Source organism: Pelophylax lessonae (assembly GCF_965119305.1).
Source record: "Pelophylax lessonae genome assembly, chromosome: 11".
Taxonomy (NCBI): domain Eukaryota; kingdom Metazoa; phylum Chordata; class Amphibia; order Anura; family Ranidae; genus Pelophylax; species Pelophylax lessonae.
In genome coordinates, this window is record NC_138778.1 from 98,009,634 (window position 1) to 98,025,566 (window position 15,933).

The 15,933-nt window shown below is 42.9% G+C and overlaps 1 protein-coding gene across 6 annotated transcripts in view; it reads right to left on the reverse strand.

Annotated features, from left to right (window-relative positions):
* The window catches only part of ATP6V0A1 (ATPase H+ transporting V0 subunit a1), a 164,818-nt gene that overhangs the window by 9,487 nt on the left and 139,398 nt on the right, over positions 1-15,933 (reverse strand). For 5 of the 6 annotated variants that reach the window (XM_082272084.1, XM_082272083.1, XM_082272085.1 and 2 more), the window contains one exon: positions 5,235-5,352. In XM_082272084.1, coding sequence (XP_082128210.1) covers positions 5,235-5,352 — 118 coding nt within the window. Of the gene's footprint in view, positions 1-5,234; positions 5,353-5,666; positions 5,760-15,933 lie in introns of all 6 variants that reach the window. The other variant, XM_082272086.1, reaches the window with a different exon arrangement.

Here is a 15,933-nt window from a genome sequence, read left to right on the forward strand (position 1 = left end):
AATACTGGAGTAGAAGTATTGAAATCATTGAAAAAATGTAGTGAAGTAAAAGTGGAAGTAGGAGAAAAAAATTCTACTCCAGGAAAGTACAGATACCGCCTTTCGGTACTTAAGTACAGTAGTTCTACTTAGTTACTATACATCTCTGCTTGTGGGTCACAGAAGGGGACTTACTTGTGCTCTCCTGTGACCCAAAATCAGGCGACAGCAGGCTTTAGCCGCTGCAGGCTCTGGAAGGATCCCAACCATGTTATCAAGATCCACGCCGATGCCTGATGGGTAGCTGGCCTTAAACCTGGTGCTCCAGTGAGAGCTGGAGGGGTATAGCAGGGAACAGAGACTGAGAGTCACCGCTCTCTGCTCAGAGCAGAGACTAACAAATGAGTGATCGGAGGTCATGTGACCGCTCCGTTTTCGGGGCTCAGAGGCAGTGGGGAACAGCTATAGCATAAAGGAGAGTATGTGTGTTTGTTTTCTCCATTCCCATACTTCTCTTTTAATACTTACTTTAATATTTTTTTTATTTATTTTCCTTTTATTCCACTAATTCCCCCATCATTGCACAATACAAACTGATTCAGATATGAACTGTACTAGAACCAGACTGGTAACTCTACAGCTCCTTAGCTTTATCTCTCTTCTGAATTCCAGACCTTTATTTTTTATGGATTAAAGTTATGTGTTATTTTCTGGCAGACCTACAGTAATAATTCCAGACTTAGGAGCGTGAAACTCAATTCTAGGCAGACTGCTACATAAAAGACCGCCTTGGTCTACTGACTGGACAATAAAGCAACAGAGAGATATTGCCTGACTCCAGATGATATGGGAGGCTGATATAAAGCATGAATCAGTTACTCGTGGTAATTGTATGTAAAAATACAATCTGCTAGAACTGCTGTACAAACTATTCCACAGTGCAAATCGTTTAAAGCCCATCAAAGTAAAATATTTAAAGCGAGCCCACACCTTTTATTGATATATGATCCCCCAAACTCCCACTGGAAAACCATCACCTCCAGAACAGCTACTCCATTGGGTTCCCTTCAGCTCTAACGCATTAGACTCCATACAGAGCCGGACCTAGGAGATTGACAATCCTGGAAATGTTGACTTTTCTAGCAGACTTTGGGGGACCATTTCATAGCAACAGAGCCCAGTTTAGCAGCACAGGCAGCAGGGGCAGTAAGTATTTGGTCTCTTCTTTACAGGTATGTGCTAGCTTTATACATTTTAGATAAGTGACAGGGTTGTTCTAAGCTTAGTATCAACAAATTTATACATAGTGTCTGCATGACACTGCTCAGTGTATTAACAATGAAAATCTGTACATAGTAATACATGATATCCAACTGATCTGCCTCCAAATGAAAAATAACAGCTGACCTAGATCTACTCTTTGATTACCTACTAAGTAATATTGGTTCCTTTAATTACTACATAACCACAACAATCATGTGAAAGAGTAACTGCTAGAAATATTTCATTGTTTCAAATTTTTATTCGTAAATGCATATTCATGTTAGTTGGCAACCAATTCAAAATAAGGCTAGCAAATAAATAATACAAGAAAGGGATTGATTGATTGAATCATCAGTTGCAACAACTATAAAATGTGAGACAAGAATAGGTGCCACCCAAGAATTGAAGCAATCGTTATTTTCCAACATGCTGGAAATAATCTTTGGTACCTAGAATCTAATTGGTCAGTTTTCTACAGAAAAAAAATACATTAGGTTTTCACTCTGTGAAATGGACCCAGTTTCTTGCCCGAAAAGGTCACGCTAGTGTAAGTGTTATTCAAGGATATGCAAAAATGTACTAGTTGTCATTCTAGTCAAATAAGGTACCTATCTACAGCCTCCCTAACTCAACTTCTCTAAAATATTTGAAGGAAAGGACAGTAAAAACCTCACCCTAACACAAACAAATGTACTGCATCTATTCTTCCCCAATGATTCTTGTCACTGGGATCCCATAAATACAGTACCTTCAGCAGTAGCAAGGAAAATATACTGTAAGTAAATCTAAAAGCAGGGCTGGTGCTATCACTAGACAGCTGCCTAGGGCGAACTGCCACCGATGGCGCACCCACGGCTGCTGGTTTCCCTACTCTCCCCCCCAGGGCCGGCACCAGCATAATCCTGGTTTCCGGCAGACTCACCGCAAGTCTCGGCACAGGAAGAATGCAGGGAATAGAAAAAGAAAAGAGGATGCACTGGCCTAGTACATTATCGAACAGATTTATTAAAATATATAAATAATTTCATAAAGATGTCTACATAAGGTTAAAGGGAATCAGTGTGTGCAGGAAGGAGGGGTGTTGGGTTAAAGGGGGACAGTTTGTGCAGGAAGGGGCAGTGTGTGCCGGAAGGGGGATGTAGGGTTAAAAGGGGGCAGTGTGTGCAGGAAGAGGGTTAAAAGGGGGGCAGTGTGTGCAGGAAGAGGGATAAAGGGTTAAAGGGGGGCAATGGGTGCAGGAAGTGGGGTGTAGGGTTAAAGGGGGGCAGTATGTGCAGGGAAAATAGGGGGGGCAGTATGTGCAGGAAGGGGTAGGATTAAAGGGGGGCAGTGTGTACAGGAAGGGGGTGTAGCGTTAAAGGGGGGCAGTATGTGCAAGGGAAATAGGGGGGCAATGTGTGCATGAAGGGGGGCAATGTGTGCAGGAAGGGAGTGTAGCATTAAAGGGGATCAATGTGTCCAGGAAGTGGGTTGTATGGTTAAAGGGGGGAAATGTGTACAAGAAGGGGGGTGTAGAGTTAAAGGGGAGCAGTATCTGCAGGGGAAATAGGGGGGCAGTGTGTGCAGGAATGGGGGGGCAGCATGTGCAGGAAGAGGGGTATAGTGTTAAAGGGGGACAGTGTGTGCAGGAAGGACGGTGTAGGATTAAAAGAAAGCAGTATGTGCAGGGGAAATAGGGGGGCAGTGTGTGCAGGAAGGGGCACAATGTATGCAGGAAGGGGGGGGGGTATCAGATTAAAGGGGGCATTACCTGCAGGAAGGGGGGCAGTGGGGGGGGGGGTCGTGCAAGTAGCAGGTCTTGCCTAGGGTGCAAAATAGTCTAGCACCGGCCCTGACTAAAAGGAACCCGTATGATTGTCTAGATACAAATCTAGTTACTACAGTATGTGATGCACTAGCCTTGAGAAGTAAAAATAAATCTTCCTTTATGTTTCCTGACTAAGCCAAATCCTCCATCCATTTTTATCTCACATGCTCTCCCTTTCGGACACTGACCAGGTGCTGAATGACAAGCTGCAAGCTTGGGAATCAGTAGTGTCACTGCTATGCCCTCTGCAACATCTTCTCATCACACTGTAGCACAGGGGTGCTTAACCTTTTGAAGAGCGAGGGTCACTTAAGTGATTTGGTAACTCATCACGGGCCACAATGAACTATGGAGCCCGCCCGTGTCTGACGTCACAAGCCGGAAGATGTCCGTTGCCGCTCCAGCGGCTTTGATATATAGATTGGGAGCTTTTTGAGCTGCTTTCATTTCATTTTATGTGTGGTGAGTGCATTACTTTTTAATAATTTATACTGTTTGAAACGTACTGCACCATTAGTTCTCTTTTACTTCTGTGGTACCACCAACCCCATTGAACATTTGCAAGGATCAAAATACTCCACTACTCAGTTCATCTTGAGGATACAGAACCAAGTGCCCCCCAGTATGATAATCTTTGGGATTTAAATGCTTATTTTGATCACTGTGAGAGCAGTGATCAATTCACTCTGGTAAGAGGCTTGCAGATTTATGTGGTGGAGGTGTAGGATATCCCTGTTCACCAAGTGTCATCCTGCTATTACACACCAAGGGGTTAAAGACGTGGACTCATTGTATTTTGTGTTTTTTAACACTATATGGACTCTACTTTGATCCCTGTTCTCATATACATATTAGCGCTGCATTTTAAATATTATTTCTGTTGTCATTTGTTGATTGATGCTGGCTGCTATATCTTAAACTTGGACGCACGGTTTTCTTTTATTTTATTTCTATGGAGTTTTACTGCCTCCCCAAACCATAAATTTAAACAAGCCCTTACGGTCCTGAGCCTCCTATAAAACTGTTTTCACACATATGCGCTGCGGTTTATCTGCACCGTGGGTGCAGCGTAGGGCACCTGCGGGTTAGCTGAGATTTGCCATAGACTTCTATTATATCTTATGGGTATGGTGCAGTTTCTGAAAGCGCACCAAACCTGCAGGATATAATAGAAGTCTATAACTCAGTGTGGTTAACCCACAGAAAAGCCACAGGAGCACTGCGCTGCACCTGCAGATCAGTGTGAAAGCAGCCTAATACCCCTTTTTTTGTGCTAAAATGCCCATTGCAAAAGTGCAGTGTATTTGACAGTTAATACACTGACCTTTTCCTCTCTTCCTGCTTCTGCTGGCATCTCTCTCCAGGCTGCTAGAACCCAGGCAAAGTGCCTGGGACAAAATCTGGCGCTACAGAATAAGCATTGGCTCCTTTCGCGGCCGCCTGCTTTCTCCACTGCTGGCACTGGCTCCATGCACTCTGATACTCTGGGATGGTAGGTTGGCAACCCCTTGATTGCAATCTGGGCTTGGCCACCCACTATCTCAGAGCATGGGCTTCCCTGGTTTAAGGTCGAGGGCCACATCACAGGGCTCCGAGGGCCAAATGTTGACAAGGGATGCTGTAGCAGGAAGCTGCATAAAGTGGACTTCACTGGCATAATCAACAATTATTTATGGGACCCTTACAGAGAGACTAGGAAAACTGTAAATGCAGATGTACTTATAATTAAGTGGTGCAGCACATTTTTCTTTTTTTTAATGGGAAGCCATAGTTCCACTTCAAACATTCAGGCTACGTTTCCACTAGTGCGACGCCAAAGTCGCACGATTTGGAGTGCGACTTTGAATGCAATTTTGATCTGACTTCAAACTCTCTGACTCAATCGCATCAAAAGTCGCATCAAAGTAGTGCAGACACCTTTTCAAAGTCGCTGCAACTTTAACTCAGATAGATTGGAACGTGTGCCATTGAAATCAATAGGCCGTAACTTGCCATGTGACTTTATGTGTCCAAAGTTGCATGACAAGTTGCACTAGTGGAAACGGAGCCTCAAGACCCTACACAACATATGGGCACATGACATTGTGATTACTATTTACAAAAAAGTAAAGTCTGGGTTCAAGGGTAACTCATACATGTGTACAAACAAAAACATTACACTACAATAATACATTTTTTTACTTACGGGCATGGGCCAAACTCAAGGCCCAAAGTCGAAGATAAGAAGCTGTGTTGGAAATGCACCCCAAACAATATTCAATTGTATGAATGGCCTGGTGGACCACAACATCTCCAAAATTAAACTGCAGAAAAAGGAGAAAACCAGAAAAAAAAGTTACAATGTCTCACAATAAAGATGAGGTTGTTTTAGACGAGAAGATACATGGAAGGATATCCCATCACATATTCACCAGGTGCATAGAGGTGTTTGTGAACAGATAAGAAGCACAGAGAAAGTCCAGATGCAAGCACTCCACCATTTTATGTGTCTTTCTGACAACCCAAAGAACAATATCATCCCTGAGCAATAACCATACTCACCCTGATTTAGAGGTGTTTTAAAGAGAATGTTCAGAAACCTATTCTACTCTTTTATAGTAGGCAGATTTATACTTACAGACTGAACAGCAATCATAGCAACCTGACCTTCATCGTTATCTAACTCATCAACCACTACAGAGTCTTGTTGATAGGAGAATTGGCTGGATAGCTGGAAATGGAGGTGTGACATTATAAAGAGGTTGGAACACTGTGTGTCAACCAGAATTAACAAAAGATATTAATGGTCCTATTCAAAAGAGTGTGATAATTCCTATGGGAATCCAATCAGATAGAAAACATGAGAGATTCGGATTGGTCATATTGTGTACTGCACTTGGGATTTGGCAACCATTGTAGAATAAGACCATAGATGGTTGTATACCTATGATGTCTATTGTTTTCAGAGGTATTCAATAAAGTGGAACTTTAGTCAGACGTCCTGTTATGGCGCTTTTCCACTGCATGGACCCGAACGGTTCGGCTCGCTTTTGTGCTTTTCCACTGCTGGTACCACATGGTACGGGGTAGGAACGGTTCGGTACGGTGGCGCTTTTCCACTACATGGAACCGAACGGTACGGCTCTCTAAAACAGTACCACCTCGATTGTGGTTACAAGAGGTACCATATCCCACAATCCTTTGCATGCAGTCACTACTAGCCACTGATTGGTCAGATAATCGTTGTTATCCCACCCACTTAACTTTAGTACTACCTTAGTGGAAAAGCAAACCATAACAAACCGTACCAAACCGTTCCAACACCGTACCATGCGGTACCAGCAGTGGAAAAGCAAACCGGGCTAAGCAGGGCCGAGTAGAGCCGAGCCGGTACTTGCAGTGGAAAAGTGCAATTAGACTACTTCAGGCTGGCCTCTTTTGCAGGTATAGCGATGTAAAGCATCAAAAAAAGTGCCTATATTGTTTAAATCCAGTAATAAACTATTTCACCGTGCTCTGCACATGCTCAACTGCTCTCTATTTTTTGGCACTGTGCCGAAAATGTAAAGGATGATTTGCTGACAGCCTAAATATTTCCTGTTGCTCAGGGGCTCTGGGCTTCAGCAAAATGGCAGTCACCAGTAAGAAGAAAAAGGAACAATTTTGGAGGCAATATACAACACACTCTAGTTTTTGAAGCATAATTATTAATGTCAAGTGGTTATGGGTAAAGTTCCCCTTTAAGGGAGTAACAGCACTATGGACAAGGTTTTCAAAAATTCCTCCATGACACCCCAATCAGGAAATTTGTCCTCTTAACTATTTGGACCATGAAGCATACATAAGTTATCACAAGCCCTTCCCAATCCCTTCCCCCAACCTGTGTTAAATAGAAAACACAACAATCACAGCCTCTGCAGCAGAGTGGCAGAAATTACAGTGGTAAGAGTATTGTCAAATTTCCACACTCTAAAAGTTGTGCACCTGGGAGTACCGCCTCATGGAGGTATTATATATCTAATTCTATATATATATATATATCTACAAACACAGTACCCTAAAAAAGTATACCCCTTGAAATGTTCCACATTTTGTCATGTTACACCACCAAAAAAGTAAATGTATTTTATTGGGAGTTTATGTGATAGACCAACACAAAGTGGCACATAATTGTGAAGTGGAAGAAAATGATAAATGGTTTTCAAAATGTTTTACAAATACATATGTGAAACGTGTGGCATGCATTTGTATTCAGCCCCCCTGAGTCTTTTTGGGGATGTCTCTCTAGATGTGCAATGCTGGTAGAGTGACGTTTTTGCCCATTCTTCTTTGCAAAATAGCTCAAGCTCTTTCAGATTGGATGGAGAGAGTCTGTGAACAGCAATTTTCAAGTCTTGCCACAGATTTTCAATTGGATTTAGGTCTGGACTTTGACTGGGCCATTCTAACACATGAATATGCTTTGATCTAAACCATTCCATTGTAGCTCTGGCATGTATGTTTAGTGTCTTTGTCCTGCTGGAAGGTCACCCCAGTCTCAAGTCTATTGCAGACTCCAACAGATTTTCTTCTAAGATTGCCCTGTATTTGGCTCCATCCATCTTCCAATCAACTATGACCAGCTTCCCTGTCTCTGCTGAAGAAAAGCTTTCTCACAACATGATGTTGCCACCACCATGTTTCACGGTGGGGATGGTGTGCAGTGTTAGTTTTCCACCACACAATGTTTTGCTTTTAGGCCAAAAAGTAAAAATTGTGGTCTCATCTGACCAGAAAACCTTCTTCCATGTTTGCTGTGTCCCCCACATGGCTTCTCGCAAACTGTAAACAGGACTTCTTATGTCTTTCTTCCAACAATGGCTTTCTTCTTGACACTCTTCCATAAAGGCCAGATTTGTGGAGTGGACAACTAATATTTGTCCTGTACACAGATTCTCCCACCTGAGCTGTGGATATCTGAAGCTCTTCCAGAGTTACCATGGACCTCTTGGCTGCTTCTCTGATTAATGCTCTCCTTGCCTGGCCTGTCAGTTTAGGAGGACGGCCATGTCTTGGTAGGTTTGCAGTTGTGCAACACAATTTCCATTTTTGGATGATGGATTGAACAGTGATCCGTGAGATGTTCAAAGCTTGGGAAATTTTTTATAACCTAACCCTGCTTTAAACTTCTCCACGTCTTTATCCCTGACCTGTCTGGTGTGTTCCTTGGCCTTCATGATGCTGTTTGTTCACTAAGGTTCTCTAACAAACCTCTCAGGGGTTCACAGAACAGCTGTAACTATACTGAGAATACATAACACATAGGTGGACTCTGTTTACTAATTAGGTGATTTATGAAGGAAATTGGTTTTACCAGATTTTAGTTAGGGGTATCAGAGTAAAGGGGCCTAAATACTAATGCATGCCACACTTTTCAGATATTATTAATCATTTTTTAAAACCATTTATCATTTTCCCTCCACTTCACAATTATGTACCAATTTGTGTTGGTCTATCACATAAAATCCCAATAAAATACATTCATTTACATTTTTGGTTGTAATGTGACAAAATGTGGAAAATTGCAAGAGGTATGAATACTTTTCAAGGAACTGATTATATATATATATATATATATATATATATATATATATATATATATACATACATACATACATACATACACACATATATACACACACACAATATTGTCAAAAGTATTGGGACACCTGCCTTTACACGCACATAATGGCATCCCAGTCTTGTCTGTAGGGTTCAGTATTGATTTGACCCACCCTATGCAGCTATAAACAGCTTCAACTCTTCTATGAAGGCTGTCCACAAGGCTTAGGAGTGTGTCTATCTTCCAGAAGTGCATTTTTATTAGGTCAGGCACTGATGTGGATGAGAAAGCCTGGCTCCCAGTCTCTGCTCAAATTCATCCCAAAGGTGTTTTATCGGGTTGAGATCAGGACTCTGTGCAGGCCAGTCAAGTTCCTCCACCCCAAACTCGCTCATCCACACTATATTGGCAAAAGTATTGGGCCACTCCTCCAAATCATTTGGGGAAGGGGGGATTATGATGTGGGGTTGTTTTTTTTTTTTTTTTAGAGGGTTGGGCTGGGCCCCTTAGTTCCAGTTTAAAATCATGCGCGACGTGAGAAAAAGACATGAGTGCATATCTGTTTCTCACATCGCATATGCTCTGAAAAGCATTCTTTACTCCCTCTCCCGGTGACGTCACACGCCAGCGTTGCGGTCCACGCTACGTTCCATTGAAGAGGTCTGCTCGGTAGTGACATGGGAGAACGCCAGCGTTCAGTATCCACCTTGCGGCTCCCTGACATGTAGACCCTTGGTGCTTGTGTGATCCACCGGATTGCTTGATCCTTCTAGATGGGTCTTATTCTTTACTCTTTAGGGAGTGCCCCCTTGTCTGTGTGATTACATTGTTTAATAAATACTGCACTAAGAGGCGCTTTTCAGTTTTTTTTTTCATTGTTCCCCTTGATGTATAGAGTTGGCCTCACTCTTAGAAGAACTTTGCCCTAAGTGTTTGCTCTCCACTGTGTGTCTATCATTCGGGCTGGAGACAGACATTTATCAGGGTATACATTATGGACCATTATTGGACTATGGACTCCCTTTAAATTTCAATCCTATGCGCGTGCCTTTTTTCTTCTTTTGCATTCTCGTACTATTTCAAATACACCTCACATACATACATATCTTATCTTCTTATCATATATATCTTCTTTTCTCAGAGCAGGTTAACAAGAAAATGAAGATGCCAGAGATAAGAAAACAAAGTCACTCGTAGCTTTCAAACTGGCAATTGGCTGTCATATCTTTTAAGGATGCAGAGGAGTCCTCTGCAGACACCATCTCTTTAGTGCATGGGTGTCCAAACTTTTGGCTTCTCTGGGCCACATTGAGTGTAGAGAAATTTTCTCGGGCCGCATATAAAATATATAGTTAAGGTATATAAGTAATAAAACGCCACTTCGCCCTTCCCGTGCTAAAGCCCCCCCCCCAGCACTAATTTAACACAACTAGTGGATGATCCCCCTCCGAGGCAGCCTCTGTGGCCATGCCCCCGACTCGACTTCCTTCCTCCCCAGCAAAAAAAATGGTCAGGGGGCAGTGGGCCTCATTGCCTGCGGTTCCGGGGCGCAGGTTGGACATGTCTGCTTTAGTGCATGCATAGCACAGAGACTTTTTGTAAGAGGAGAATAGTGGAAATGCTGCATAAATTTGAAGCCTCTGTTCTTTATTGGCGTCATTTTGGCTTCTTGCAAAAAAAAAAAAAAAAAAAAATTGTCCACTACGCTAAAATGAATATACATGCACAACAATAAATACTTCGATCTCGGTATCGCTTTGTGTAAAGATTTACTTAAACCTTTACACTTATTTTTAAAACAACCACTGTCTCTATATGTGGACGCTCAAATCTTTGCATGTGACCAGAACAAACCACCCCCAAAAAAACAAAACAAAAATAAAAATCCTTCCACCACACACTTTTTCTATTGTTTTTTCACACACCACCAAAAAGACCTCAGATCAGAGTCACTGAAAAGTGACATGTCTGCAACAGCCTGCTATGCACACAAAAGCATCAAACATATACACTGCTCAAAAAAATGTAAAAGAACACTTTTAAATACACATCAGATCTCAATGTGGAAAAATATCACGCTGGATATCTATACTGATATGGACTGGGTAATGGGTTAAGAATGAAAGGATGCCACATTGTATGATGGAAATTAAAATTATCAACCTACAGAGGACTGAATTCAAAGACACCCCGAAATCAAAGTGATAAAAAAAAAAATGATGCAGTAGTCTAGTCCATTTTGCTGAAATTTCATTGCAGCAACTCAAATTGGTACTCAGTAGTTTGTATGGCCCCCATGTGCTTGTATGCATGCCTGAAAAAGTCGGGGTATGCTCCTACTGAGACGACAGATGGTGTCCTGGGGTATTTTCTCCCAGATCTGGATCAGGGCACCTCTGAGCTCCTAAACCGGCTGAGGTGCAACCTGACGGCGTCAGATGAACCAAACATAATGTCCTAGAGGTGTTCTATTGGATTTAGGTCAGGCGAGCGTGGGGGCCATTCAATGGTATCAATTCTTTCATTCTCTAGGAACTGGCTGCATACTCTCTCCACATAAGGCCGGGCATTGTCATGCACCAGGAGGAACTCCGGACCCACTGCACCAGCGTAGGGTTTGACAATGGGTCCAAGGATTTTATCCCGATTCCTAATGGCAGTCAGGGTGCCATTGTCTAGCCTGCAGAGGTCTGTGCGTCCCTCCATGGATAGGACTTTACTGGCCATCACTGACCCACCACCAAACTGGTCATCCTGAACAATGGAACAGGCAGCATAATGTTCTCCGAAGCTTCTCCAGACCCTTTCACAGCTGTCACATGTGCTCAGGGTGAACCTGCTCTCATCTGTGATGTCAGGCCACCCTCATGAAGTCGGTTTCTAATTTTTTGGTCAGAGACATTCACACCAGGGGCTTGCTGGAGGTCATTTTGTAGGGCTCTGGCAGTGCTCATCCTGTTCCTCAGTGCACACAGGAACAGATACTAGTCCTGTTGTTGGGTTAAGGACCTTCTACAGCCCCATCCAGCTCTCCTACAGTAACTGCCTGTGTCCCGGAATCTCCTCCATGCTCTTGATACTGTGCTGGGAGACACAGCAAACCTTCTGGCAATGGCCATCCTGAAGAAGTTGGACTGCCTGTGCAATCTCAAGGGTCAATCAAGGGTCCAGGTATCGCCTCATGCTATCAGTAGTGACACTGACCCTAGCCACATGCAAAACTAGTGAAAAACAGTCAGAAAAATGAGTAGGGGAAAAATAAATTTCAGTGGCCTCCACCTGTAAAATCATTCCTGTTTTGGGGGTTGTCTCATTGTTGCTCATCTAGTGCACCTGTTGTGAATTTCATTAACACTAAAACAGCGGAAACTGATTAACAACCCCCTCTGCTACTTAACTGACCAGGTCAATATCCCAGGAGTTTAATTGACTTCATGCTGTACTCTAATTAAAAAGTGCTTCTTTAATTTTTTTGAGCAGTGTATTTTTCCTATGTTCAAAGCTGATCAACATGCAGGGCTACTGCACTGCCATCTAACTAAAAGCTAGAAGAAGCTGCAAGATCCAAATGTACACTGGCAACTCTACTTCCAGACAGCACCTTCAACTCAAATCTAGAGGGTTGGCGTAAACCAATTAGCTTGAATCTCCTAAGATGAATTAATCATTTTTACATAAAAAAGGGAAACAGCAGCATCTAGTTATGACTTTTAGCAAAAGTAAGATTAGCAGGTTATTTTGCCACCATCATGCCACACACACGGCCTAACTGTCACTAGCAATGTTTAAAGGGTTTCTGCAATCATACTGTCCATGTTCACTTAAGTCAGCCATTGACTGTTGGAATCTTGGCTGGTTCAATAGTGACCGGCCAAGATTGGAACCATTATGGGCAGGCTGATTATACCAAAGTTGACCAATCAATCAAATTGGGTACAACCAGCCTGTCGTATTTTTCATGCGAGTATTGCCAGCGGCTATAGCCGCTAGCAATAATCACTGTGTATTCTCCCGGCCAAAATGGGTTTCCCCACCCCCCCATGCCAGGACAGCACAATAGCTCTGCAGGAGAGATTCCCCTGTCAACACTGACTGTGGTTGCAGGAAAGAAAATCACACGTCTATGGGCAGCTTTAGCTGACAGATACTGTATTTTCTGGCGTATAAGACTACTTTTGAACCTCAAAAAAATCCCCCAAAAATGGGGGGTCGTCTTATACGCCGAGTATAATATCTCCAAGGTAACCTAAGTATAAGTATTACCGGTAGATGTAATCTCTCAAGACGCTGGCTGTGTGAGAATCCTGTACCGGTATACCGTAGCTTCGGCTACATACAATGTACCGTGCGGAGCCAATCAGGGAGAGCGATGTATTCTATTATTGAATGCAAAGCCTGCTCGGATTGGCGGAGTAACATCAGCCCGCCTCTCTGACTCTGCCAATCCGAGCAGGCTTTGCATTCAATAATAGAATACATCGCTCACTGTGATTGGCTCAGCGCGGTATACTGTATGTAGCCGAAGCTACGGTACATACGGTATACCGGTATAGGATTCCCGCACAGCCAACGTCTTGAGATTACATCTACTGGTAATACTTAGGGTACCTAGGGAGATATATGAGAGATTACATGTATTACAGTAAGTATGACAGACAAAATGATGCAGCGCAAATCCTGTAAATAATGGCATAAGAAATAAAGAGTCCCAAAAAGATGAAAGAGACAGTTCCTTAGGTCCAATCTGTGTTGAAAGAGGATATAGGAGACAACGACTCCACACAGTGATCTCCCTCCACCATAAAGCACACTGATGCCCTCACCTCATGATTCGACCACTGTGTTACCAGAGGTCAAAAATCGCAGTGTAAATCCACATCAATAAGCAGGCTTCAGGTACATTCGTATACACTCCTTGATAACTAAGGACCAGATAGGACTCACAGACCGGATTCCCCAAATGTAGACATTCCGAGGTATAAATGAAAGTGCAGACTGCCAGTACTAAACTTCTTTTAATAAATATAGTTTGCACTTACATGGTAAACGATAAACACAGGCACATCAGTACAGGTGCACATCGATAAGACTTCAGCGTCGTGGGCTGTGCATAACAGCAGCCAGCCACACACGCTCAGAAGTCGGAACAGCAGCAGCAGCGGGTGACGTCAGACGGATGCGGCTCAACCTCCCGTACGTACGTTACGTCCACCGGGACTTCGTCAGCGGGGGTGGAGCCTATCAGTCACCAACATGATTATATAACCTGACGCTGCTCACATGATCTTGAGGACGTACTTGACAAAACACTGAGGACATCTAGTGGTCAATGTCAAGTATTACATCCTTCAAGTAAAAGAACCCACAAGGTCTCTTATAAATACTAATGTCTCATGGTCAATTTGTAAAAACTTTTTCCCATATCCCAGACACATGTATATATCTTTACAAATGAAGGCACATACATATAATGTAAAAATACCCACACTGTTAAAAACACATAAAAAATATATGTATTAAAAAGTTCATATAAAATCAGAAACAAATATAAGATATAAAAAAAAGAGTCAATCACCTATCCGAAATAAAACAATTAAGGTCAAATTCAACATTTAACCCAGACGGATGAGAAACTCTAGTTTCAAATATCCAGTAAGATTCCCTTTGGCTCAGGAACCTAACAAAATGTCCTCCCCTCCAGTGCCTATTCACCCTCTCTATGCCCCAAAACCGCAAGCCTCTGGGGTCACGATTGTGCACCATCCTGAAATGTTTGGACACACTATGGGTTTTCAGGCCTTTCTTGATGTTATTCACATGTTCGCCAATGCGAACCTGCAATGCCCTGGAAGTTCTGCCGACATACTGGAGGCCACAATCACACTCCAGCATGTAGACAACTCCCTGGGTCTGGCATGTGATCAATTCCCGTATTGGATAGACCTTATTTGTGGCAGATGCTGAAAATTCCTTCTGCTTCTTTACATTGCACTTGGAATGCCTGCAGGCTCGGCATCGCCCACAAGCATAGAAGCCTGATAAAAAAGTAAAGAGTTTATTTTCTTTAAATAAGAAAAGAGGGTCCACCACTCCAGGAGCCAGTACATCTCTCAAGGTTCTGGCCTTTCTGTAAATGAAATGGGGACGGGAAGGTAAAACTGGACCTAAATCCCGATCCTTTAACAAAATGTCCCAATGCTTGGCCACTATCTTTTCAAATTGTTTGAATTGTATGTTGTAATCCAAAACCATCCTGAAATCCTGGGCATTTGCTTTATTCTTAGGTGGACCAGAGACAAGGGCACCCCTGTCCATATCTGCCACTCGAGTAATTTCTTTCTCAAGATCAGCTTGGTTGTAACCTTTCTGCACAAACTTTTTAGATAACTGTGTGGATTGTGATAAAAAATCCACTTCAGAGGAACAGTTCCTCCTCAAACGGACGAACTGCCCCCTGGGGATATTACAAAGCCAAGCTTTGTGGTGACAACTACTCAATGGAATGTAACCATTCCTATCGGTAGGTTTGAAGTAGCTGCGTGTCTTGATAGCATTCTCCTCTCTGAAAATCTCTAAATCCAAAAAGACAATCTTTTCCGGATTGGTATTCCAAGATAGAACAATGTTCAGATTATTGGAATTCAACCGTTCCATAAACCTATTGAGACCTTCAGAGCTGCCCTGCCAAATAAGGAACACGTCATCTATGTACCTGTGGTAACAGATCAGCTCCTCTGGGCGTTGGTGAAATACCACAGCTTCCTCCCAGTGGGCCATGAATAAATTGGCCACACTGGGAGCAAAGCGGGCTCCCATCGCCACTCCCTTCCGTTGAAGGAAGAAACGATGGTCATACCAAAAATAGTTTTTTTGGAGACAGAAATCAAGACATTCCAACAAATAAGATCGATGTTCATTACTCAGTGGAGAAGCCTCGAGTGCCCAACGGACTGAGGTCATAGCATTCTCATGGCCTATAATCGTGTAGAGGGACCCTACATCTGCGGTCACTAGAAAGATACCCGACTGAATACTCGTGTTTTCAAGGATCTGAATAATATGCCGGGTGTCTCGCAAATATGCTTTTGTGTTACACACTAAGGGTTTCAGGAAATGATCAATGTATTGACCCAAACGTGCAGACACAGACCCAATCCCATTCACAATAGGTCTCCCAGGTGGTCGCAGGGCATCCTTGTGTACCTTTGGTAAAAAGTAGATGATGGGGGTACGACAAGACAATGGATCAAGGAACAATGATTCCTTCTTGTTAAGAATGTTATGGTCCTTCCCTCTCAGGATA